General features: G+C 34.7%; 1 protein-coding gene across 7 annotated transcripts in view; it reads left to right on the top strand.

Moving 5' to 3' along the window:
* Positions 1-25,598, top strand: part of LOC123673246 (focal adhesion kinase 1-like) — a 335,822-nt gene that overhangs the window by 284,141 nt on the left and 26,083 nt on the right. For 6 of the 7 annotated variants that reach the window (XM_045607738.1, XM_045607724.1, XM_045607753.1 and 3 more), the window contains one exon: positions 5,223-5,554. In XM_045607738.1, the coding sequence (XP_045463694.1) occupies positions 5,223-5,554 (332 nt within the window). Of the gene's footprint in view, positions 1-5,222; positions 5,555-21,365; positions 21,535-25,598 lie in introns of those variants that run through there. The other variant, XM_045607746.1, reaches the window with a different exon arrangement.

Genomic DNA, 25,598 nt, shown 5'->3' with positions numbered 1-25,598 from the left:
CACGAACCAAACACGATTGACATGCTAATAGGTGCAGATTATTTCTATTCCATGTTAAATGTCGGTCAAATCTCTTTAGGTACTAACCAACCGATATTACAAAAAACCAGTCTCGGTTGGGTAATTTCAGGACCCATAAGCAAATTAAGGCCCAAGCGCATCGCATGCAATTTCGCACGAACCACCGATGTTCAAAAACAATCAGCGCGATTTTTGGAAATCGAAGAAATTCTATCAGATAAACCACTGTCAGAGGAGGGGAAGCTGTGTAAAGAGCACTCTGCTCAAAACACACAACTCATTATTTTCGAACGATTTTCAAGTATCAACAGACTTGAAAGATGCATGGCTTATGTCTTGAGATTTGTGAACAACGTTTCAAAGGGTCATAAAAAACAAACCGACACACTGTTTCCTAACGATTTGAAGTCAGCGCGTACGAAACTGATAAAATTAGCTCAACTCGAATCATTTCCCATCGAAGTTAAGAATCTGGAAATAAAACAGAAAACAAATTCAAAGAGTACAATTTTGAGTCTGAATCCCTTGTTTGACGAACACGGAATACTCAGAGTGGGAGGAAGAATTTCACAATCCACGTATGCGTTTGACAAAAAACATCTGGTAATATTGAGCCACAAGCATCATTTCACGAAACTGTTGTTCGAAAATGAACATAGAAAACTACTGCACTCCGGCCCTCAACAATTGCTTTATGCACTTCGCGGAACTTTCTGGCCAACCTCTAGTCGCTCTTTCTCAAGAAAAACCGTACGCCACTGCATGAAGTGTTTGGGCGATCCACCTCTAAAAAGAGTAAAACCGCAACCACCCTTGATTTCAGACTTAAGCAAAGACGCCTTTGTATTAGCACTTCACAGATTCATATCACGCAAAGGAAAACCTCATAATAGTTATTTATAATACAAGTGCAGAAGGCATTGATATTCTTCCACGAGTTCAAAATTCAAAAACGAGCCACGAAGTGGCGAGTTTTGGAATGAACGAGTGGTAGAATGAGCTTTCTGTACGAGTATTATACATTATTTTCTCTAATTAATTGCATTTTCATTGAAATTAATGAAATATTTCCATAAATATAATTTAGTGATTTTTGCATTGAAAAATGTTGGTTGGCAGAACTGATTTCTTTAAGGCAATTTGATGAATTGACAGATAAAGCCGTAGCGGAAAGTTCGGAGTGCCAACATAGAATAATAAAATATAACCATGAAAACTATGCGTTTCTGATATATTCTCGCACGATTTTGTTCTACAAGATGTGGAAGAATGAACGGAATAACCACAGAATTAGAGAAAATACATTCCGATCATGGAAAAATGCTCGTAGGCGCCAATTCTGAAATCCAAAATTTCCTCAAGTTAAAAGAACCAAATTTAACATATGCCCTTTCTTCAGAAGGCATTCAATGGAAATTTATTCCACCTGACTCCCCTCATTTTGGCGGTCTTTGGGAAGACGGTATGAAATCAATAAAACACCACATGAAAAGAGTGATGGGAAACGCTCATTTGACGTTTGAAGAACTATATTCATTACTAACGCAAATTGAAGCAACAGTTAACTCCCGTCCACTCACACCTCTTTCCACCAATCCCTCAGACCTTTTACCTCTTACACCAGCACATTTTTTGATCGGGCGACCGCTAACTTCCGCCCCAGATGTCGACTTGAGAGATGTCCCCATGAACAGATTGTCCTCTTATCAACGCTTGCAACAGTTGAACCAACATTTTTGGGAGAGATGGAGCAAGGAATTCATCTCTGAAACACAACAGCGGGTGAAATGGAAAACCTCCCAACAAACCCTGCAAACTGGAACCCTTGTAATGCTCAAAGAAGACAATCAACCTTCCCTCGTCTGGAAGCTAGGAAGAATCGAATCCTTGCACCCTGGAAAAGATGGCATCTCCCGAGTAGCAACCATACGAACGTCAACAGGTCTGACGAAGAGAGCCTTCAGTAAGATTTGTCCGCTTCCTGTTGATGTTGAAAGCCAGCCCTTTCAAGGCGGGGGCCATGTTCACGCCTAAATACGACCCTGTTTCACGCCTAACTCCGACTCTGTATACTCCACCCCTGACCCGAACTTCAAGTACCACCGAGACGCTGAAGACGGAACGAAGAGGCAGTATGCAGCTAACAATCTAGGGGTTAACATCTTAATTTTACCCTAATTTCAATATATTTCAACGCTGTATGCTCTTAAGCAATAAACGCAGTTTTTAAGTTTACAATTGAATTTAAAACCACACAATCCCCAACAATAGGATGGACATTAATAAAGAAATTTTGATTTCTAAAGTGTTTCATATTATTATTTGCCCAAGATTTTTTTCTGTTACTTATATTTTTGTATATTTTCATTTTATATTTTTATTTGCCAATGATTTTTTCATGTTCCTTTTATTTTTCTATATTGTTTTTTATATTATTTTTTTACTTATTCAATATAATTTTTTTAAGAGAAAATTTGATGTTTCAATTACAAGAAATTCATCTACATCTTTCAGTAGGTGGAAATTATATGAGTCGATATATGGCAAATTAAATAAACAAATATACTCAGGGTACTGAACCAATGAACAAAAATATGAAGAGAATTACCATACCTCAGAGTTACCATCAGACGTTCTTCCGGCAGAATTCTTTGTTGATGAAAGTTGCACCACTGTTTTTTTGAACGATTTTCTATTAGATTCAAAATATACTTAAATGTCAATTCTTGCATGCGGAAATATCCGAAAAATTTTTCTGGATGGGCGGTCAGCTGTGAAAACAAGGTATAATATTCACCAACTTTTTGGCGTGATCTATTTATTTCATGAACGCCAGTAGACCTTTCATGTTTTAGTTTCAAAGAAACATTATCACTAGCTATTAAGATAGCCAAAAGATCCTCACGGCATAAATTCATGATGAAAAATGAATTATGCTGCAGCGGCAAACACAACGAGACGTTTTGACGAGCTGTGCACTATGACCACCACCTGCTACAATCTAGCAGGTTCACTAGTCGCCGAGCGCTAGTCTAATCAGCCGCGATAATCCTATGTCCTACGTGAGCGACTAATGTTACGACGCGAGCGACGTCAATTTTATGTACTAAGCGAGCGATGTGAGCAGCGCGACTTTTTTTGTCCTACGTTGAAATATACAAACGCGATACGACGCGACATAAATATGGTTGGGTTGGGATTGTGCATTGCGGAAGATCAGTCCGTTGTCATACGCTTGTAGAGAAACAGATATAATGAGGTGGTCAAGAAAACGTAAATTATTCATATGTGAAAATGTGGCTTTAAAAATGCTAATTGTAAGACGCAGAAAAATGGGAGGAAAGAGAGAAATCCAACAAATAAATGTTTTTTGGAACGAATGAATTTCGGAGAGTTTCACCACTTATATAAACAATTAAGGACTTCTCCAAATTTATTCCGCAGTTATTGTAGATTGCTTCCTACAACATTTGACTATATAGTGAACATTTGACTATATAGAAACAACCAAAAAAAAATCTAAGAAATACGTTAACCTTTACTGAATTGAAATATTTTTTTCAATCTAAATATAAATAAGGTTTATTTATTATTACTCAATGATATATTAACCTCAACTATATTTATTTCCTTCAAATGGATATTTCTTCAGCATTATTAATATAAGTTATGCGTAAATAAATGAAGTGTAATAATAAATGATGATTATTATTTTATATACCCTGTATAATTTTGAATCAATTATTATATATTTTCTCACAAATTATGCAAAAAAAGAATAACCTTAAGCTGATAATCCGATGTTTCAATAGGTTACATTTTTGCATAAACGTCGAATTGCCACCCAAAAACAATACACCCTCTATAAAATCGTCAATCACTTACTGTACACCTTCAAGAATAATGCAAAAAAAATTATCATCTCAACTATAATATTTCAACAGGTTTCAGTTCTCCATCAGAGTCGTCCAATTGGAACACAGAAATTGTGCACTCTGTATAAAAAATATTCATTCATTCAGCCAGTATTAAAACTTCGTTTAAATCATTCATTGTAGAGCGGTCGAAGTAAACGTGCCTGCATCAACAAGAACTACTGAAGTTCGCGCGAATTCCGCTTGGAAATATCGAATAATTTGATCGCCGACAGAGCGCGAAATTCGCCTGACACAGTTTTACGACCGATACGACTGCACGTAGGACAGCGCTATTATATTCCAAGGTTTGATAAATCGCGTTTGGTCGCGTCGCTCTCATCGCTCGCAATAATTCGCTCACGTAGGACACAGCGTAAAGCGAGACGCGAGAAGCGGCTCACCATGGCCGTACCCTAATATAATATAACTTCGGTCATGCTCCATGAATTTTTGAAATTCATCATATGATCTGTGAACACATTCCAAGTATCTACAGGAATGGTATTAATTTATCAACCCAATTATAAAATAATTCTCCCTTCATAGAATTATATAATCCTAATGATCACCACTATCAAAACAAAATATCCAGGTGAAAATCCATCAATCCAGCATTCAAAATAGCGCTCCTTCTACTTTTACCCTTGAATATACTTGAAAAACTTTTTGTTTTCTCCCGAATTTCACATTTTGTTGCAAATATTCTCTGTATTCACCATAATATCGTACTTTACTTTTTATCAACAAGAATTTTCCTCTTATTAACTGTTTTGAACTTGTAACCAATTAATTTTATGTAATGTTGTCCTTGATTGATTAAAATCCAGATGCTTTTTGGTCAAATTTTATCCAGACTGATATATTGGTTGCTTCTGTTAATAATCAAATCATTCAATGATTCTTTGGAGGTGAAATCGCATCGCACAGGTTTTCTTCCGCTAATAATACAGGCTGTAATGACTTGCTTTCTTCTTTTTTCAAACAACAGTACTGTGAGAAATACTCAAATAAACTTATCAATGTGTGTTAGAAATTGATACTTTTTAGTTTCAAAATTTCTTGGATCAAAACCAATAACACAAACAAACTGAACAATCTAACCTCCTGTCAATGACATTTCCAATGCCAACGCGAAATCTGCAATTCAAAATGTTACTGAATGAGCCAGTACCAACTTAATTTCGATTTTTCACAGCCACCCGGGATGTCAATAATTCCTGAATGGGCTGTATTATAATATTATATATTTCAAAGATACCATTAACTGATTTTTCTACTTTTCAGACAGTTACTCCTAAGCTGAGATCCGAGTTGGATAGAATTAATGACAAAGTTTATGAAAGTACAACTCAGGTGGTGAAAGCGATAATGTCCTTATCTCAAGGAGTCCAAGAAGCTTACGCTGATCAATATTTAGAATTGGTGAAGAAAGTGGGATTTGAATTGAAATTGCTGCTCACAAGTGTAGATGAAATAGTGGTCGCTTTTCCGGCTTCTGCCCAGAAAGAGGTGGAAATGGCACACAAAGTATTATCTAAGGATATGTCTGAACTGGTGAATACTATGAAATTGGCACAACAGTATAGTAACACTACCTTGGACACTGAATATAGAAAGTGAGTAAACATAATAATAATAATAATAAGTTTATTCATCCATTAAGACACCATACAAAAGGTATATAGGATAAGTCAACATGAAAAAAAAAATAAATAAATTTACATAGAAGCTTAAATCTAAGACAAAATATCAGCACAATATTCCCCAACTGAATAATAACATTTTTTCAACAAAATTTCCTTTACTTCAAGTTTGAATTTACGTAAGTCCAATGATTTCACAGAAGATGGATACAGTTCTATTCGGGTTCACTATTACTCTTAAATGACGTAATGATAGAACACCATTTGAGCGATATACAGGGTGTTTCCTAAACATGCGGCAAAAATTCAGGGGGTTGTTCCTTGGACTATTTTAAGCATGTTTTGTCCTTGGATGATTTTTGAAAAACCTCTTTGTTTCGAAGATACAGGGCGAACAACATTTTTCATATTTTTAAAATTAATAATAGTTTAAATAAGAATGCGTACCGCACTGTGTTTACTAAGTAGGTACAATTTATTTTTGAATTTGTTTAACAACATTCCAATTACTAAAAACGGCCAGTTTTTTGACTAAAAATTGATAAGTGCAGATGGTAAAGAAATACAGATTAAACGCGGTTTTCATTTGAATTCGTTTTGTGATGTATTAGCAATTAACATTTTATCTTTGACTATTATGCATCGCTATGCAAACACCGAGATGACTGACATGCATTTCATTTATGGACTTGCTGATGGAAATTCATTAAAAGCTAGGAGGTTGTACATTGAACGATTTCCTGGGCGTAATATTCCTGACAGAAAATTGTTTCAAAATATTCATCAACGTCTGCATGAAACAGGCGCATTGAAAAAAATGGGGGGACCAGGAAAACCAAACACAGTAAGAACGGTGGAACTGGAAGAGAATGTGCTGGACATGATCGAAGAAGACCCTAGTACTTCTACTCGAAAAATTTCCAATACTTTGAATGTGAGTAATAAGACTGTTTGGAAAATTCTTAAAGACAATTTGTTATACCCATACCATATGCAACGCGTTCAGGCACTTATTCCTACTGATTTTCCCCCACGTATTGCATTTTGTCAATGGCTTTCAACCCCATTAGTTCAAATTCCTCAATTACTGACGCTGATTCTTTTTACCGATGAAGCGAATTTCTCAAGAAATGCAATAAGAAATGTTCATAACAACCATGTATGGGCCGACGAAAATCCACATGAGGTAATTGAAGATCGTTTTCAACATCAGTTCTCATTGAATGTTTGGGTTGGTATTGTGGGTGACTGCCTAATAGGGCCGATATTTTTACCAGAAAGACTTACCGGGGACGTGTATCGCAACTTTTTAGAACAAACGTTACCTCTGTTTTTGGAGGATGTACCATTGGCAATAAGACATGCAATGTGGTTTATGCACGATGGTGCACCAGCGCATTTTAGTTTGGTTGCTCGTGAGTTTTTAACATTAACATACGGAGATCGCTGGATTGGAAGAGGTGGACCTCATTTATGGCCTGCTCGTTCCCCGGACTTAAACTCCTTAGATTATTTCCTATGGGGCCATCTAAAATCATTAGTTTATACCACTCCAGTAGAAAATGTGGAAGACTTGCGAAATCGGATCATTGCTGGGTGTAACTTAATAAGAAATGATCCTGGTGTTTTTGAAAGGGTTCGGCAGTCAATGAGGAGAAGATTGGATGCTTGTATGCTGGCTAGAGGTGGTCATTTTCAACAGTTTTTGTAGGTTGAGTTGAATTTTCATGTAATTTTTCATAATAAAATGTTATTATCTGAAATTTTGTTTCCCCTATATCTTCGAAACAAATAGGTTTTTCAAAAATCATCAAAGGACAAAATATTCTTAGAATAGTCCAAGGAACAACCCCCTGAATTTTTGCCGCATGTTTAGGAAACACCCTGTATTATGAATTCAGTTAATAATCGAACACTAATTTTTTTAAAATGCAATCATTCAAAGGATATGTGCTATTCAGAATTCCATTCAAAATCATGGCATGTTCAGCGACCTGAATATTTGCATCTCGGAAATTTCAGGCCAAGGCCAATTTTTTTTTCAATAAACACCAATGAATAGTATGGCGTTTTCGGCACTTTAGTGAAATCTATGCTACTACTTATATGAATCTATTTTCTGCACCAGTTTTATTGGTTGTATATTTATGCCCATCGTTAGTTGAAAAAAAAATAGGAAATAGACATGATTTCACATCTTCACCACAAATAACGGTTAATTATATATTCTTACATATTTCAAACAATGCTAGTTGAAACCTTCTTGGTGAAATATTCAAATATCACACAGAGTTATTACAAATATCAAACAAATTTTGTAGGCATATCCTTACTTTTTATATGTATATCTTTCGAAATATAAATACTTAGTTGATTGCGTAGAAACAAATGCAGTTCTCAAAATTACAATTATAGAAAATAGCTAATAAATAAAATTCATTAATCAGCATAAAGACTGACGTACGTATCCAAATTTCCTTATATTTAATTATCCTAGAACATACATAGAACAAACCAATTCACGAAAATAGGGAAAGTCTGAAATTTTCCTAGTACAGATCTGATTTACTCGATTTCAGAGATATTGAAGGAAGTCGATAGTAAAGGGTGACGAAACATCAAAATTTGAAGTTATTCGGTGGATTAGTTGAAGAGTTATTGAACTAAAAAAATTCACTCTTAAGGGAATGTTTATTGCTCACCCTGTATGACCGTGCCAAGCTGAGATTTAGAATTTTTATTGTGAATCAATTCTTTGTGTATGCAGAAACAAAAAAAATCATTATGTTTACGTTCATGGTGATCCAATATTCACGATAATAGGAAAGATCTGAAATTTTCCTAGTCCGGATCTGATTTACTCGATTTCAGAAATATTGAAGGAAGAGGATAGTGAAGGGTGACAAAACTTCAGAATTTGAATTTATTCGGTCGATTAGTTAAAGAGTTATTGAACTGTGAAATTTCACTCTTGAGAGTAACATCACCCTCTATATTCCAAACGAAGGCACTCAGGCGATTGAAACCTTTTGATACTAGTCCTCCATAATGACCTTCAATCATGGTATCCGTTTGTCGCATTCTTCCCGGGACACCCTGTATAAATAATGAAAGTGTAATTTTCTTGGGTTTAGAGCACATTAAAATTCAAATATTTACATTTTATTCAGGGAAATCAACATATGTTTCGACGTAAAATAACTTTTTTCGGCAACCGTCCGGGAAGTGCTCACTTCCCGGACGCTTTTTCTCTGAGAAAGTAGCATTTCCCGGCCTAGTCCGGAAAGGACGTACTTCCCGGACTAGACCGGAAAAGAATCATAGAATCCATAGCAACCGAGATAACGGCTGACAGTTCATATGAAATTAGTTGTCAAAAATTTGCATGTTTTTTTATCGCAATCGCAATAAAATATGGAAAGCAGCAGCGATAGTGTTATTTTACATGGTTGCCGAAAAAATATTGTACGCAACACGCCCGAAAATGGTTTTTTTGGACTCATAGACTTCCAGGACTCGCTTACGCTCGTCCTGGAATTTTGTCTATTCGCCCAAAAAAACCCTATTTTCCGGACTTGTTACGTAAATTACTATTTCAAGATTGTATATCATTACAGTTGGACATCAACATTAGTCTAGCAATATTCCTTTAATAAAAACTTTACAAGTCAACTCAATAAAATAAAAATCTTTACGAGGGTACTGTCAAATCAATTTTTATTTGATAGTACCCTCGTAAAGATTTTTATGCTTGGCACGGTCATACAGGACGATCAATAAACATTGCCTTATGAGTGAAATTTTCTTAGTGCAATAACGCTTCAAGAAATCCACCAAATAATTTTAATTTTTGAAGTTTTGTCGCCCTTTACTATCGCCTCTCTTCAATATTTCTGAATTTGAGTAAATCAGATCCGGACTAGGAAAATTTCAGACCTTTCCTATTTTCGTGAATATTGGATCACCCTGTACGTGAACATTATGATTTTTTTCCGTTTTCGGAACCATAAATAATCAATTCATTATAAAAATTCTAAATCTCAGCTTGGCACGTTCATACAGGGTGATCAATAAACATTCCCTTATGAGTGAAATTTTTTTAGTTCAATAACTCTTCAACAAATCCACCAAATAATTTCAATTTTTCAAGTTTTGTCGCCCTTTGCTTTCGCCTTCCTTCAATATTTCCGAAATCGAGTAAATCAGAGACTAGGAAAATTTAAGACTTTTTCTATTTTCTTGAATATTGAATCACCCTGTATGTTGATATTATGATTTTTTTCGTTTTCGTAATCACAAAGAATTAATTCATAATAAAAATTTCAAATCTCTGCTTGGCGTCATTATTCAGGGTGATCAATAAACATTTCTTTATGAAAGAAAATCATAGTTCACGATATCTTGAATTTATCGGTAGAATCATCTCGAAAATTGAAGTTGTTTCACCCTTCACGAATGTCTCACCTAAATTTTCCTCAAATTATTTTGGAAAACTTTCAATCAACAAGCTGGATGAAGAATAGAACAAAAACAGCAAATAAATTGAAAATAATTGATCTTGAAAACAATTAATCAAAAATAAAATATTTTCAGTTCAGCAGATATTGTTCAAAATGATATTCCTCCATTTTAATGCATTTTTGAGCACATTGATACGATATAGTTGTTTCACAGATTTCGCTATCTTATTTGGTTGAATCGGTTGTACTTCTTTCATGAGGGAATGTTTATTGGTCACCCTGTATGGCGGTGGCAAGCTGAGTTTTAGAATGTTGATTATGAATGAATTCGTTGTGGTTACGAAAATGAAAAAAATTATGATATTGACGGAGTGATCCGATATTCAAGAAAATAGAAAAAGTCTACAATGTTGTTAGTCCGGATCTGATTTATTCTATTTCAGAAATATTGAAGGAAGGCGATAGTAAAGGGCGACAAAACGTCAAAAATTGAATTATTCGGTGGATTTGTTGAAGAGTTATTGAACTAAAAAAATTTCACTCATAAGGGAATTTTTATTGATCACCCTGTATGACCGTGCCAAGCAGAGATTTAGAATTTTTATTATGAATTGGTTCTTTGTGGTTCCGAAAACGTAAAAAAAAATCATAATGTTCACGTACAGGGTGATCCAATATTCACGAAAATAGGAAAAGTCTGAAATTTTCCTAGTCCGGATCTGAGTAACTCGAATTCAGAAATATTTAAGGAAGACGATAGGAAAGGGTGACAAAACTTCAAAATTTGAAATTATTCGGTCGATTAGTTAAAGAGTTATTCAACAGTGATATTTCACTCATACACCCAACGAAGGCACTCAGGCGATTGAAACATCTTGATACGGATCCTCCATGATGACCTTAATTTATGGTATTCGTATGTCGCAATCTTCCCGGGACACCCTGTATATATATATATATATATATATTTTTTTTACCTTCACACGCAATGTGGATCAGTTAGATGACCCGGGCATCGCTGCCAAGAGCCATCCCGTCTGTTAATGAGGGAAAAGTACTTGCCGTATATATATATATATATATATATATATATATATATATATATATATATATATATATATATATATATATATATATATATATATATGTATATATATATATATATATATTTTTTTTTTTTCACCGTTTAATGGGTTGGTGCCTGAGCCAACCGGGCCGACGAAGCCAAGGTTGTCCCAGGAGCTAGTTAAGAACTTCCTGACTATATGTGTTGTGGCCAAAATTACCTCCTTCTGAGCTTGGCTGATCAAGCTTGTGTTTAGCTGTAGTCGTGTGGTGTTTTCAACGAGGTGGGACTCAACCAATCCATTCACCGAAATTATGAGGGGCAATATAGAGGTTCTCTCAAGTCCATAGATCTCCTTGAGCTCGAATGCGAGATCATGGTACTTGGTCAATTTCTCCGTGTAGGCTCGAGCTATATATATATATATATATATATATATATATATATATATATATATATATATATATATATATATATATATATATATATATATATATATATATATATATATATATATATATATATATATATATATATATATATATATATATATATATATATATATATATATATATATATATATATATATATATATATATATATATATATATATATAGTATTTTCTTTATTTGGAAGTGTCAGGTTTTTAATGAAGTTGTTTAGTTCATATAAAAATGACTCATCTGATAGTTTACAATATGAAATATTAATTAAAATTGAGCCTTCAATTTCTCGTCATTTCACAATATTGAAACATTCACGTTCCAATATTGTGAAATGACGAGAAATTGAAGACTCAATTTTAATTAATATTTCATATTGTAAACTATCAGATGAGTCATTTTTACTGAAGAAGGAGAGTGTTCTCCGAAACGTATAATTATATATTTTTTTATATGAACTAAACAACTTCATTAAAAACCTGACACTTCCAAATAAAGAAAATACTATTGACTATTAAAAAGCAGGTAAATAACATGATCAAAATATATATATATATATATATATATATATATATACAGGGTGAGTCTTTGACTTGTACATATATTTTAACCGTAGATTCTTGAGGTCAAAAGAAACACTTTTTTCATTTACCATTTTTTCCGATTCGGCTCGGTTGAAAAGATATGGCCATTTTAAGTTTTCATAATGAGCTATGCCGAACCTGGAAATCAGCCCACTGAAGTTTTTCCAAGCATAAATTTATACCATTTGAACTTTGGAAATGGGTTACTATATTAGCAAAACAAGCATAAACTCACTTTTTCCATTCCCTTTGGTGACCGAAGTATTATTTTCAATATAAGAAATGAGTTATAGCAATTTCGTGGGAGATAAATATGTTGATTATTTTTCTCTTGATTTCTATTTTATATTCGATAATAATAAAAAATTCAGCTTGCAACTACCCATATTAAATCTGATAGTCATATCCAATCATTTATTTTCGCTTTTTCACCTCTTTTCGTACGAGAGTTAACAATTCATATAACCTTTAATTTTCATAAAGGTAAATAAACATAAATGATAATCATCTGTGGACTTTCCAGGTTGCCAAGTTTACAGTCACAAAACACTATAATGACAAAAAACCTACAGAATAATAAGCTAAATCTATGTACATATGAATACTAATCATCTCGCATCTGTAATGTTATGTTTAAAGGTTATGTTATGTTTTGTCAATAAAATTCAAGAAACCCAACAAACGGTTGAAGTTTTGTACATTACTAGAAATTTGGGCTAATTCAGTATATTTTGTTATCTAGAGGTCAGCAAAAAAGTGGTATTCAAACCAGTGTTCAATTTGAATTCTTATTATCATGGAATCAGTGAGAAAAGTTTTAAATTTTTAGGGTAGCAAGAAGTGTAAGAACGCTTGCATTTTGGATTGAATGAACCCAGAATACTTTATCTAAGTACCTACACAATAACTTAGCTCGAAAATGAAAAGGCAGTTTCATGAATGGATTTATGTGGAAGATGGAATCACCTCTGTATCACACAGAGGTAATTTTGTGATGGAAAAATTCCGATTTTATCTTGTTAAAAATAACAGTAGTATGAGAAGGAATAAATAATTTCCAGAAGGAAATGAATTTTTTTCCTTTTTCATCCTAGAAGCTTATAAGTTTCATGAATCTTCAATATTCCATTATTGATTGATTATTGATCTTGATTTTTGTATTAAAAATGAAATGGTGGTATTCAATATGAATATCCACTATTGAATATTCTGCTTCTTTCAACTCACTGAAGTTTTTTATTTATTTTCACGTTAAAACAATTTTGGCCCTCTTAAAAGTATGTCAATCAAATGTTCTAGGATGAAATTATCGAATAGCAAATGGATAGAAGTATTCAATCACTTAAAAATGAAATTTTAGGATGTATTGTTATGTATCGATGAAAGCTCAGAAGACTGGAAGAAGATTATAGTAATGTTTGGCAGCAGCAGTTTTTAATGGGATTTCATATCTTGATTGGTGTTATTTTATAAGGAGCCTAGTTTGTCAAAATTCACTTGAAAATGAGTTTCGATCAGAATTATTCAAAATAGAATATTAACTTTAATGAAATATCTTCATATTATAGGGCTGTGCCAAAGCTCAGTAATTTGTTATCATGAAAATATTTGAAATCCTTTTCTTCTTAGTGTTCACTAATGCCAATATTCTGTCTGAAAATTTGATACCCAATAGGTAACTCCAAAAAATGCTCTCGAGTACTTTCGATAATAAAGAAGCAATTAGTCTTTCCTTAATATTATCAATGTTATAATCAACATCTTCGAAAATTTTATTTTCCTGAAGATGGTAAAATGGTATTCGGCTAGAAAAAAGGAAGTACAACGTACAAGTAAATTTACTTGTTTGTTATCGAACAGATAAACTGAAAATATTATGAAACTTCCCAACAATTATGTAATTTTTTTTTGTTTTCACATATCAACTACATGTAAAATAAATTTTGAATTCTTGTAAGGTATACCTTTTTTTCAAAAGTACTCAATAAACTGAAGCTTTTGATAAACTTATCGAAAGATTAACAGTGACTTGAAATCATGTATTATTGCCAAATCCACTCTTTTACTATAAATCCAGTGCCAGTATACAACATTCAAAGCAATTTGAAATAAACATTTTTCATTACTGAAACAAAAAACTGCATATCAAAAAACAAGAATTGAAGTACAAACTACCATAATAATAAATTGTCTTTATTTTCATTTAATTCATAAATAACCAGGTTTAACATTTTTTACTCTTAAACTTCTTACGTAGATTCATTTAGCAGATGTATTGTGCGAAATAAAAAACATTCAATATTTAGCCAATAATTATTAAATTAGGCCTGCCATTATTCGAGTTTATTCTCAATGATTCCTGATCTCAGATGTATTCATTACATTATTATAATATCTATAAACCAAGGACAGTAACTACAAACTATGTGTATGCCTTAAAATATCAATAGCTATTGATTCTGAAACATATGGATTGGATCAGTACATGTACTAGATAATAGGATAGGATCTGGGTTAATGGTGAAATCAGTGACTTTTAAATTATTTTTCAGTACATCAATGAGTATGAAGTTTGAATAAGTATTCATTACAGAACTAGTGCTTCACTTATTCAAGTAGTTGAATTTATCAACAGAATCATTGTATTGTAGATTTTTGGTTATTTCAATTAATCAATTTACTTTTCCATTCATTATATGGAAGAATTATCCTTATGAAATCATGAGCACCTCACAGCAAACTGTTTTCGGTTGGATTTGATTTGAAGGGGTTCAAGATTCTCTTTAAATACAGGTCATCTGAAACTTCTCTGTATCTAGTGGGCAATCATCTTCACGAAATAAATCACGAAGGAAAATCGTCGTCCAATTAAATTCATTATGGTGTTTTTCTGAATGATTCGATGAATTATTAGGAGATCTGAAAAAATACAATAATTATTCAATATATTATTTATATTATATAACTTAGTAACTTACTTACGCCGAACTATGTTGTTTCTTATTGAAACATAAAATATTTTCGAATCAAATATCGAATTATTCCATTGGTTTGCCAAACATAACCACACTTCTTCGAGATTTCTCAAATTTTCAGTTTGGCCATGCGCATAGAGTAATAATCTCTGAGGCCATGCGCAATAGTTCAAATCGTTCATAACATACGGTAATCTAGCATATTATGACTTATTTTATTATACAAAATTCGATTTAACATTTCGGATGATACTAATTATTACATTTAATGAAATTCATAATAAAATAAATTTATTAATTCATAAATTTGATGGTTTGTTTAAAAAATTATTCGAGATTCTTCTATGTTGATCGGTCATGCGCATAGAATGATCCGAAAACAATTGAAATTCGAATTTATGGTATCATGATTTCTGTTGCTCTGTTTAATGTAAATGATAAGTATTAAATGTATTTAGTTTGTTAAGTGATATCTAAGTGCGTTTAACTTGTTAAGTGTTAAGTGTGTTTAGTTTGTTTAGTGTAAGGTGTCTGTTTAGTGTAAAGTGTTTGTTTGTGAAGTGTGTTAAGTGGAAATTAGCAGAATGTATTCTAACCAGGAGATGGTAGATATGTTGGAATGCTATTTCACAAATGGAAAAATAGCGAGAAGAGCTAAAGAAGCTTATGGAAGGCTGTTTCCAAATAGGAGACAGCCAAATGAGAGAACTTTCGTAAGGATTGTTCAAAGATTGCGTGATCATGGAATTGAATTTTCTCAATGGGTGAGCTTATTCAAATCACTTTATTTTCAAACTAAGTCGGCTGGTTCCCTCACTTGTCAATGCAAATTCAGTGTTTCAATCCATGATTTTTGACCTGACAACGTAGCAAATATTCATTTCTGTGAGTCTTTTCTATCAGAGTTGCAATTAGCCAAAGTACCCAATTTTTTGAATTTCACAGATTTTTTTTTTTTTTTAAACACATATTACTCGAAAACGGCTCAATATACGAGAAAATATGAAGAATACTTTTATTTTTCAAATTAGCTAAATATCCTTCAATGAACGTCCTAGTTACTTTTAAGAGTTCGGTTCTTTGAATTTCTGGTATTTTTATAGGATGAAGTGTTCATAATGAAGAAACGGGGAGATGTGGATAAAATTTTGTGTACGGAGAAGATTCATCACATACATGAAAAACTATATCCCGAAATTCATTTTTTTCTATACAACCATTTCCGAGATATAACGGAAAATGACATTTTTTTATCGATTTTCAACAGCCTGTATCTTTTTAACCGGGCCGAATCGGAAAAAATGGTAAATGAAAAAAGGGTTTCTATTGACCTCAGGAATCTTCGGTTGAAATATATGTACAAGTCAAAGACTCACCCTGTATATATATATATATATATATATATATAGTACTAAACAAAACTGTCCAGCATATCAAAGATCTGGAAATGCAAAATAATACCATTACATGGATGCAAAAAGCCGTTTTGCTTGGCACTATGAATATCATCAGACAGGTCATCTATCCACACTGAGGAGCAGATCTTCTCTTGGTAGAAATACCCGGGGAGCCCTGTGAGAAGTACCACTAAAGTGTGAAATTGAAAAAAAAAAAAAAATTAACATTTCGAAAATGTGATTACGAGATCCTGTAAAATTTCAACGCTACGTGGTCCATGTCTTATAAACCAACAAAGTGAAAAGTCTATATTTGTTTCCACTACACATCAACCTTCATATCTCAGAGTCGAGTACAGCTTTTTTCAGGTTACCTGCGCTTCCACTTCTTCAATACTGTTTCAGCGCGAGACGATTCGATCCTAAGGTTCTCCATACACGTCGAGTTCGATCTTAAAATTTAAAATAAAAAAATGTCTTCTTGTTTCGGCTGCTCGAAAGCATTCAACCATGGTGATGAGAAAATTGCATGTTCGTTATGCTCCAACAAATTCCATCTCATTTGCGCCAATATGACCCCAAATGATAAAAAATCTCTCAAGGAGATTGGGTCGAAGTGGGTTTGCCAATACTGCTCTAAATCACGACGTGGAAAAAATGCTTCGCAGGTCTCTGCTGACCCGGCCTGTCCCACACCAGCTGCTGGTCAGGGTAGTTCTGACGATGCTCCACTAACGATGCGTCATTTTAAGGAGCTGATGGCCAAGCTAGACTGCCTTACTACTAATATTGTAACAAAAAAGGATGATGTTAATTCCATCAGAGTGACTCAGGAACTCCTATCAAGGCAGGTGGCAGAGTGTACCTCAAATATCGAGCGGAACAGGGTTATGCTGGAGAGGCATGATTCGCAATTGCTTCATTGTGAAAAGAACATATCTTCTATGTCCAGCACATTGAATGATTTGAATGACGACATGGCAGACATCAGATCAAGAACAAATGAAGCCTTGGCCAGAGTGGATACTGGTCGGGAGGGGTTGGACTCGTCGGAGATTCTGGATAGAGTGCGAAGATCTCATAATGTAATTCTTAGACGTTTACCCGAGTCCCAGGACTGTCTATCAGATGATGTCGCAGTTCATAACATCGTGAATCACATTTTTTCTCCTGGTACTGGGCACATTGTTTCTCATAACAGAATTGGAAGGAAGACAGGGCAAACTCCACGACCTTTGCTGATTAAATTTTCAAACCCTGTCACCCCCCTCACGAACTTAAGAAATAAAAAACTCCTTTCAACTTCTTCAGCCTTCGGTGGTGTGACCATATCTGATGATGTCACTCCTTATCAGTCTTCTTGCTTGCGGAAAGCTAGGGAGGAGTTGAAGTCGCGTCTATCTTGTGGTGAAGCGGATCTTACGATAAAGTATGTGAGGGGCGTTCCAACGGTTGTTCGCGATGAAGGCATGTCGAGGCAAAAAAACTGAACATTTCTATTCACGAATGGACCATCATGTATACCAATGCAAGATCTATCAAGAATAAGTTGGATGAATTAAGCGCCACTGTTTCTTCGCTTAATCCCAAAATCATTTTTATCTCCGAAACCTGGTTGCATGATGGCATTACCGATGGCTGCTGTGGTATCCCGGGCTTCAAATTATATCGCAGTGATAATAACATCAATAGGGGTTTGGAGGGGTGTGTATATACTTAGCAGATGACATACTTAATTTCTTCATTGTGGAATCTATAATTGGGGTGTATATACTTAGTGTATATACTTAGCAGATGACATACTTAATTTCTTCAAAGTGGAATCTATAATTCACGATTTACCCGGAATCGATAACCTTTTTTCCGGTTGAATTCTCGTAATTTATCTGCATTGATCAGTTGTATATATCGACCTCGCGCTTCTCCTTCAGACTCCCTACTTTGCGATCTCCTTGTCTCTCTCTCGCGAAGTACTCAAAATCTTATAATAACCGGCGATTTTAATTATCCCGACATCACGTGAACCAATAGTTCTAACCCATCAGGCAATTCACCATCTGCCCTATTTCTCTCCTCCATTGACGAGGCCAGACTCACTCAACTGATAACTCGTCCAACACGATATTGTCCAGGACAAAACCCGTCCACCCTGGATTTGCTTTTGACCAACGATCGAGAACTCATCTGTGAGATTGAATATCATGAACCAATCGGACGTTCTGACCATTGTGTGTTGACAGGTAAAGTTCAGTTTAACCCCGTTTTGATGGTGAGGTCTACGTTGAGAACCTATACAAGAATCGGCTTCGATCAGCTGAGGGATCGTTTGTCCTGCGTGGATTGGGATGAAATTTTGAGTATTGAAGAAGTTGACTCTATGTGGGAGTCATTCAAAATTCTGCTCTCCAGAGAAATTAAATCCTGCTGGTACACAAGGGTCGCCAGAATAAACCCTTCCAAACCTTGGATTAATGATCACATCTTGGACACCATTCGTATGAGGAAAAACCTATGGCAGCGTTATCTGCGGTGCGGAACACAGGAGACTTATGATAATCATCGGCGGTACTCTAATCGGCTATGTACAATCCTCAGGAACGCTAGAGCGAGTTATGAGGATCGATTGGCGTCCTCGGGAAATCGGAAAAGATTCTTCAAACATGTGCGCTCCATGTTGAATTCAAAGGTCTCAGTTCCTCTGCTGCGAAGCTCATCTGACGTTGACTGTCGTGATGAGGATGAATCAGCCACCATGTTTGCTGATTGCTTCGCTGAGGCTTTCACTCATGAGCCACCCGGAGTTATACCCGGGGTTGGAGTGCCGCGATCCACAGCCTCTCTTGATTCTCTAGAAGTAACTGAGGAGGAAGTGAGCCAGCTTGATGCCTCCAGTGCTCCTAGACCTGACGATCTACCTGCCTCGGTGCTGAAATCTTGCGCCGGCCAAATATCGAGACCCCTTACTGAAATTATCCGTTCTTCACTCAGTTCAGCCCGGGTACCAAAGGCATGGCGAATAACGAAAATAACCCCCATTTTCGAATCAGGAGACAGGCTATCAGCATCTAATTACCTCCCCATCAGCTTAACTCCTATAATGGCAAAAATCGCTGAAAAAGTAATCTGTTCGCGCTTGCTCTCCTTCTTGGTTTCGAACAAGATAATTCCAGACTGTCAGCACGGTTTTGTACCAGGCCGCTCTGTGATTACGTATCTGCTTCAGTCCCTGAATTCATGGACAAAGTCCCTTGATTCGAACTCGCCAGTGGATGTGGTCTATTTAGACTTTTCAAGAGCATTCGATCGCGTTCCTCTGAAAAGACTCCTTCTCAAACTAAGCCATTTTGGCATCAGAGGGAAATTACTCAAATGGATCGAGTCATTTTTGAGTGATCGAGAGTTCACGGTCAGAGTCGGTGCATCTTCTTCTAGTAGCAGGACTGTAACTAGTGGCGTACCACAGGGTTCTGTGCTCGGCCCACTGCTATTTCTGATTTATGTGGCTGATCTTCCACAACTGGTATCCTCTGAGTGTTCAGCTTATGCAGATGACTTTAAATTGTTTGCCAATGCTTTCTCCTCTACAATCCAGAAATATCTGAATCGCATCTCTGAGTGGTGTCAGGAATGGCTTCTTCCCCTTAATATTCAGAAGTGAAGGGTTTTACATTTGGGCAGGATTAATCCGAGGAGACAGTACAACATTGATAGTGTTCCACTTCAAGCTACCGAACAACATGGCGATTTAGGAGTGATCATGTCATCTGATTTATCTTGGTCGGCTCATGTCGATGGTGTTGTGTCAAAGGCGAAGAGAATGGTGTATCTAATAAGAAGGACCTTCCCCAGGTGTTCTGTGAGTACAGCTAAGACCCTGTATACCACTTACATGCGGCCCATCATGGAGTTCGCCGGTCCTGTTTGGGCGGCGGCACTCGCGGGTGATCGGGAGAGGCTCGAGAAGGTTCAGCGGTATGCAACGCGTGTGCCGTATGGTGCAATTCGCCCGAGCTATAGCGAAAGATTGCGCCTGTTCGGTCTTCGTTCTTTCCGTGAGCGCCTTGAACGTGGCGATTTGATAGTGACCTATAGAGCGTTACACGGTCTGTTCGGTTGTGATCTGAGCAACTTGTTTGCCCTCAATACTAACAATCTTCGTGGCCACCAGCTGAAATTGTACCACGAAAACTATCGGACATCTCAAAGGCAACATTTCCTCTGCAACAGGGTGTTTGATAGGTGGAATTCACTACCAGGCTGGATAGCGGACGGCCCAAGTGTGAATACTTTTAAAAATCTGTTGGATGCACTAATGTCGTTTTAGCATTTTCTTTATTTTAGGGTATTGGTGTTATGTAAACTTTTCTGTATTTTTTTCCTGAAAGTTATAGGCTTGTATGCCTCCTCTCTTATCCATTTTGTAATAATAATAATAATAACAAATTTCCCGGAAAAACACTGTCCATTTCGTTATAAATATTTTCCTCAAAATTTTGGTATCCGAATCAAATAAATCGTTCTGAATGGTTTTCGATATAATCTATTAAATAAAGACGAAACGGAAATATATTCTAACAATCTTCGTCTGACGTCATGTTGACTTCAGAAAGCTCCTCCAAATTTCCCCGATTGTCGGTGTTATCACTTCCATTGTTTTCCCTAAATGCCTTCTTGTCGATAGGAAAATGATCATGTTCACTAAATACTTTATCATTTTACGATTTTCTCTAACCTCATTATTAACACTATTTATGAATTTGCGTTTAGCATTGACTGTACATAGTAGGTATTTACAATATTTTGTTTCATGAACAATACAGATTTTATAGCCGGATGAATATGTTCTTTAAAAATTTCAGGTTCACCTGTAGCGCGAGGAACTTCAAGTCATCGTATCCAGTCGAAACGAAAGGGCTTTTTGATTTAAATGTAGCAGGCAGTAATAACAGAAAAATTTGTTTTGAATTTCGCTACCGGTTAACCAAATCAATTTTTCCTCAATGGTTTTTGTAAAAGCACGATTGTGACTCGATCGCTGAACCAAATTCGACATTGAACTGGTTACTTTTTCACGAAATTTTTGTCGTCTATGAAAATTATGAAATTGTTTCTTTATTGAACGGTGACCTAACACAGTCACCGTTACTTGCTTGGTTACTTGACACTTCCTCCCTTATGTTAGACATCACTCGAATACTCAAATTACCAATCAAAAAATTCAGACTGAAATTAACGAAATAAAATACAGAAAACAAAAAATATGTGCATCCCGAACTTTCTCTCATTTAAACACGTTATCCTAATAAGCGATTTGCCTTTAATATGTCCCCACCCTCTTGGTCGGCTGGCCGATATTACCAAGTATTCCTATTATCCGCATCGAATTCACATATGTATGTACCGGGTTTTTCACCATAATTTGACCCCCCTTTAACTTTGTTACTGAAAGAGGTACAAAAAAATGTTTTCTGCAAAAGTTTCACGAAATCGACTAGTGTTTTAAAATGATTTCAAAAAATGAAATATATACAGGGTGGGCAACCTATTGATAGCAACTTCATTTTTTCAAATGGAACACCCTGTATATTTTTCTATATTTGACTAGCTCTTTTTCTCCTGATTTCGAATATATAACATATGCTTGGCCTATCTCTCTTATTCCGAGTACCACAGAGTTTCAAATTTTAAGAACCACTTGGCAATCTAAGAAAACAGTTTTAAAGTGGAAGGCTGTGATAATTCAAAATGCTCTTTTTTGAGTTATCTCGTTGGCAACGATATACGTTTCATACACAGAAAGAGGAAAAATTTGAAATATATTCACTTTATGTGAAGAACAATAAAAATAAGAAAGCTACAAGGGTAGAATATATGGAGTTGCATCCGAATCATCCAATTCTAATTTATAGTGAAAAACGTATATCATATCGTTGCCAATGATTTAACTAAAAAAAAAAGCATTTTGAGTTATTGCAGCCTACCACTTATTACTACAACTGATTACTGAGCATGCCAGGTGGTTCTTGAAAATTTGAAACTCTGTGGTACTCAGAATAAGAGAGATAGACCAAACATATGTTATATATTCGAAATCAGGGGAAAATGAACTAGTCAAATATAGAAAAATATACAGGGTGTTCAATTTGAAAAAATGAAGTTGCTATCAATATGTTGCCCACCCTGTATATATTTCATTTTTTGAAATCATTTTAAAAAACATTAGTCGATTTCGTGAAACTTTTGTAGAAAACATTTTTTTGTACCTCTTTCAGTAACAAAGTTAAAGGGGGGTCAAATTATGGTGAAAATCCCGGTACATATTCAAATATATGTCAAATCCCACAAGAGTTCATTCGAGCAGGCTACAACAATATCTATGACATAAAATTTTATGACTGTTGGAAATAGTACAGACATTTTTTTTGAGGTATTGTGGGTTTATTCTCGATATTGAAGACGAACATAATTATCAAAAAGCTCTGATCATAGACTGTCCATCCAGATCTTGAAATTTGAATTCTGCTCTGTAACATGGATTAATTTTAAATACCTGGGTTTTCTAGTACTCTAGAATTTAACCCCAAAAATTATTCTCTTAACTCTAATCACCTCTGTAGAATGAATTAATTTTTATTGAATATAGCTGGGTTTTCTCAAACTCTCAAATCTCTAAAATTTAACCACAAAAATATACTCATAACTCTAGTTACCTCTGTATCATGAATAAATTTTAAATATAGCTGGGTTTTCTCGTACTCTGATCTCTAGAATTCAATCAAAAATTTTCTTATAACTCTAATTACCTCTGTAACATGAATAAATTTTTATATACCTGGGTTTTCTCATACTCTAAAACTAATTTTCTCTTCTCTACTCTCTCTATTGTCGACAATTTCTCCTCTCTCAAATCTCTAATATCTCAAAAGGGGGTTTTCTGTGATGACTCTAAAATTTCTCTAGCATCTTTCATCTCGTCTCTTACGTATCACTCGTTGATACTGCTCTAGTCAGCTGAAATCAAGGAAATGCCAATTATTAATTGCACGAAAAACTTACATTGGTTCTGACAATTCTCTCTTTCCTCGTAATGCATGAAACCTATATCTTCTGCACTTACGGAAATGGTGGAATCGCTATCATAATCCACCAATGGTTTTCCTTGATTTCCTTTGGCTGCCATCTATTTCAGGATTTACGAAACAAAATATTTATATTATGTATTTTTAGATTTCTGTGCATTATATGCTCTCTTAGTACATCTACTACCAGGTATAAGATATAAAATTTTGTTTCGTGCTCCTGAATTGCCTCAGATGCACAGCAATCTGATACAATTCGAAACAGGACTATCAAGTTTTCAAGCAACACCACCTAGTACATGTACACCTTACTACAAAAGCGGTATCACGCACTGCAATGAAAACCTATTGAGTTAGGTATGGCCATTGTACATTGTACGGGATGAATCCTATAATATCCCTAGCTTACAAACAAACAACACAGCACAGCAAGCATTGTATGAAAGAAGCCCTGAAATAATAGTTATCACTAATCTTACCATACTGCAGTTTTTGTAGTTTAGTGAAATAAATAATTCCCCAAATTTTTCATCAATATATATAGTCTCAAAATATCTCAATCTCTGGATTATGTTTATGGAATGTGAAACATCCAATTTTACATGCTCCAAGCACTGTATGTAGAATCTTCAAATCTACATGCTCCAATACTCTAGGTGTGGTATGTAAATTCTCTGAAATTATCCAATCTAAAACAGAAAGTATGTTAGCAAAGTCTCTAAAGTTTACATATCTCAGCCTCTGAAAGGTTTAAGTTAAACTCTAAAATTTTCTCATCGATACCTCTCGAATGATGTATGTACATCTCTCAAATTATCATATGACTGAAAAAACTCTAAATTCACATAATATAATTTTCTCAAATGATGAATGTGAAATCTCTAAATTTACAAACATCTAAATCAATTTGATACAATGAGTATGCAGAATTTCTACATCTGCATAGTCTAAATCTCTATCTAAATCTATAAAACATGTATATAGTAAAATATCTCATTTCTCTAATTTGAATCAATCATCTAAATCTATAAAACATGTGTATAGCAAAATATCTCATTTCTCTAATCTGAATCTCTATCATCTAAATCTATAAAACATGTGTATAGCAAAATATCTCATTTCTCTAAACATCAACGGTCAATAACCGTTAAGAATCAAAGTTGATTCCTTCTCTAATAGATAGGTAAACACATTATTTCCAAATACAATATATACTGTATAACAGGAATTCTCTATTTCAGGAATGAATATGAAATAATTCATTTCCATTCACTGAACTGAATAAAATATCTAGCATCGTAATTTTGTTGAAATTCAACTCACCTCAATATTTTTCTCGTGATTTTCACAACAATTGTTTACCTCGTCGCGCAGTTTATAGCGTGCACTGAGCCTATAACCTATTGGAATATTTGGGTTATAAAATACAGAGTATTCACTAATACACAGATGATGATTTTAATAGTTTATTCTCAAGACACTCTAGTAAGTCTAACTCTATCTCTAAGCAAGCACAGTTCAGAAGGCAGAACAGAAGGGCTGACTGAAACACTAAGGTTATGTCCCTGTCGTTCGCTCTCGATCATCGAAGATCTATTCTTGTTTTCTCTATCTATGGCCCTCGATGGCCTCGCCACGCGCAGACTCGCAGCGCCACCGTACGACATGAAGTAATACTTTCAAGTGGTTGTCTCTCTCGTTATTTGTTCGGATGAAGTAATATTCTAACAATAATTATATGCAAATTTAGGATCAATTAAACAAACTGAGCAACCACTATCAATTAATAACTTACATCTAGGGTTCTTAAATTCAATAAATGGTAGCTGATTAGTATTATCTAGCGTATGATTTATGTCAATTCGTTTTCTAAAGTTGGGTCTTGAAAATTTTGTTTGGAAGTCGATGGTTTCGAATGAAAATCTCTATTATGATTTTTATTATAAAATCTATCAAAGGATTCATTATTAGGATTTGATCCTATTTGAGTTAATTCTTCAAAAGCAAAATGTG

Source organism: Harmonia axyridis, chromosome 1 (genome assembly GCF_914767665.1).
Source record: "Harmonia axyridis chromosome 1, icHarAxyr1.1, whole genome shotgun sequence".
Taxonomy (NCBI): domain Eukaryota; kingdom Metazoa; phylum Arthropoda; class Insecta; order Coleoptera; family Coccinellidae; genus Harmonia; species Harmonia axyridis.
The sequence above is the reverse complement of the archived record's forward strand: the minus strand, read 5'-3'. Positions and strand labels throughout refer to the sequence as shown.